The sequence below is a fragment of the Apaloderma vittatum genome, unplaced genomic scaffold (assembly GCF_000703405.1).
Source record: "Apaloderma vittatum isolate BGI_N311 unplaced genomic scaffold, ASM70340v1 scaffold7935, whole genome shotgun sequence".
NCBI classification, from domain to species: Eukaryota; Metazoa; Chordata; class Aves; order Trogoniformes; family Trogonidae; genus Apaloderma; species Apaloderma vittatum.
The window spans coordinates 1-2,320 of record NW_009717594.1 but is presented as its reverse complement, the minus strand read 5'-3'; the positions used below and the strand labels follow the sequence as shown (position 1 = coordinate 2,320).

The 2,320-nt window shown below is 41.7% G+C and overlaps 1 protein-coding gene across 1 annotated transcript in view; it reads right to left on the bottom strand.

Moving 5' to 3' along the window:
* NANS (N-acetylneuraminic acid synthase) overlaps positions 1-1,313 on the bottom strand; it is a gene marked incomplete at its 5' end in the record, with an annotated part of 6,210 nt that extends 4,897 nt beyond the window's left edge. Inside the window, one exon of the mRNA XM_009869959.1 lies at positions 1,098-1,313. Within this exon, the coding sequence (XP_009868261.1) occupies positions 1,098-1,313 (216 nt within the window). The remainder of the gene's footprint in view (positions 1-1,097) is intronic.
* Positions 1,314-2,320: the final 1,007 nt, after the last annotated feature.

Sequence of the window (2,320 nt, the reverse complement as noted above, 5' to 3'; positions counted from 1 at the left end):
TATTAGGTTTTGTTCAGCAGGCCTCCTAGACAGGAAGACAACCATAAAAGAAACACCACTCTCTTTTCACAGATCTATTTCTGAGCACATGGCATTGGCCTACTGCAGTACATGCACAACACCTTTTTGTCTGTCTGAAGTAATTTTTTTATGGTGTTTGGTGCTCATACCATCTCAGCTGGGACACAGCAATTTGAGGATTTTGGTCAATAAGACAGTGAGAATGGCATCATTGTCCCACCCTTGATAAGACTACTTGCAGAAAGATAGAGACATTGCTGTGCTTGCTTTATCCAAGAGTGGCCAGCTTGCTTCTGGAGGGTCTCTTTCATTTCGGTTCTCTATGTTTTATAGGCCACTAAGAAAAGTAAAACACTCTGATCTATACTGATCTTTCTAGTATACACATTTCAATTGTACATTGCATTTATTAATACTGTAATCAACATTATTTTGAGGTAAGCAACATGCAAGTGTTGAAGTACTTAAGGGGGAACAGCAGCAGATGAGCTTCATGGAGTTTACAAGCTGGTGACTGACTGTTCAAGAGCTCACTGACAAAAATTGTCACATGGAAATGTGGAGACCCTCTCAATGAGATTAGTAAAAGAAAAAGGAATTTAAGCATTTCTGCTCCTCACGAACACCAGCTGGGGTCTAGCAAACACCAGAAAGTAAAAAAAAAAAAAAGAGGGAAATAAAGAGGGATTAAATTGAGAAATAGATCTGGTTTAAATACAGGGCAAGTTTGAAATGTTGGAGCCAATGCACCAGACAACACTGGATAATGGTCAGACTGCAGTCTTGATCTAAAATCTCAAAATATTGAATGTTTATGGAGTTAAACTGAGGCCTTGTCTCTAATAAGATTTACTGTGCATAAATACCTCAGCATACATGTCAGATCTTCCAAAATGTTCAGCCATCTGCTCAACCATTGCAGTGACACAAATGAACTGGAAGAAGCACAATTAGTTTCCTCATCTGGAAATTCACGTATTTAGTATTCTTTCTAGGTAAGAACTACTGTACATAAGTAATAACCAACAGACATAACAGCTGGACTCTACTTGTCATTGCCAGTATGGTTTACATACCTCATCCATGCCTGAAGCGGTGAAGAAAATGCCAATCTCCTCTGCATATTTCTTTAGATCTCTATACTGGTCATGACTAAACTCCAAGTGACGCTTGTGCTCCCCGTATGTCTTTCCCCAGGAGTGTTCAGAGGTATAGGGCCTTTCTAAGGCTTTCTTGTTGAATTTGTACTCCAGTTCACTCTTCTGGAACTTAGCACAGTCTGCTCCACAGTCCTGCAAAGCAAGCTGATGCACAGTGAATGGAAGTGCAAGTGAAACATGCTAAGTTTGAACATAAGGAATGTGCAACTAACATGCTCATTTGCTGCACAATTTTGACATTATCATCATAGCACTCGCAAGTGCTAATACAGTGACAGAGGACATGCACGTGAGCCCTTTCTTTTTAAAATGTCTGTATGCTACGTAGAGCAGCAGTCCAAAAAGAAATCGTACTAAAACTACAAAACTGAACTGTCTATACATGCCATTTTTCCAAAGAGCTGATTGGTATTTTCCAAGCTCAGCTGTCAAATTATAATTTTACATGAAAACATGTGACAGCATTCTATAGGATGAGCATGAATCTGAAATTTGTTTGAAGTGACACAAATGGTAAAGTTAAATTCTCACTAAGCTATTTTGCACTTGTACCACAGTCACAGGTCTGAACATAGTATGCCCTCGCTTCTCCTTCAGTGATGATATGCTGTTTTCTTAGGCAGGTATATCCAGTATATAGAATACTCAGTCAAAAATATTACCTCAAAAAACCCTAATGCAATCAAGTAAAACTGGAGGTTCATAAGAGACAGTTCAGCAGTTACTTGCTTCTTCCCACAGTCACAGTTAGCTTGTGACACAAATGAACTACCGCTGTAACCCCTCGGAGACTAAGTAATGTGCCTTTGTTGTGTATGCTCAGGTGCGTGTGCCATGACCGCCCTAGGGTCTTCCTGAAAGCGAACACTACGTGATCACAGGCTGTGACGTACAGACCGAAGGCTATAGAGTAAGCACACGCTTTGTTGGTGCTCACCAGAAATGTCCCCTTGAAGGCACTTTATTTTAAAAATTCCTCTTTTAAATCATTCCACTTCTCCCACGCGATGCCACCTCCTGGAAACAACGCTCCTCGACTGGATTGTCCCCCGCGGGGAGGGCGCGAGACTTCCTCCCGCGCCTTCCCCGGCCCTCGCCGGTGCCGTGGCTCTCTCGCTCACCTGCACTTCGTCTCCTGC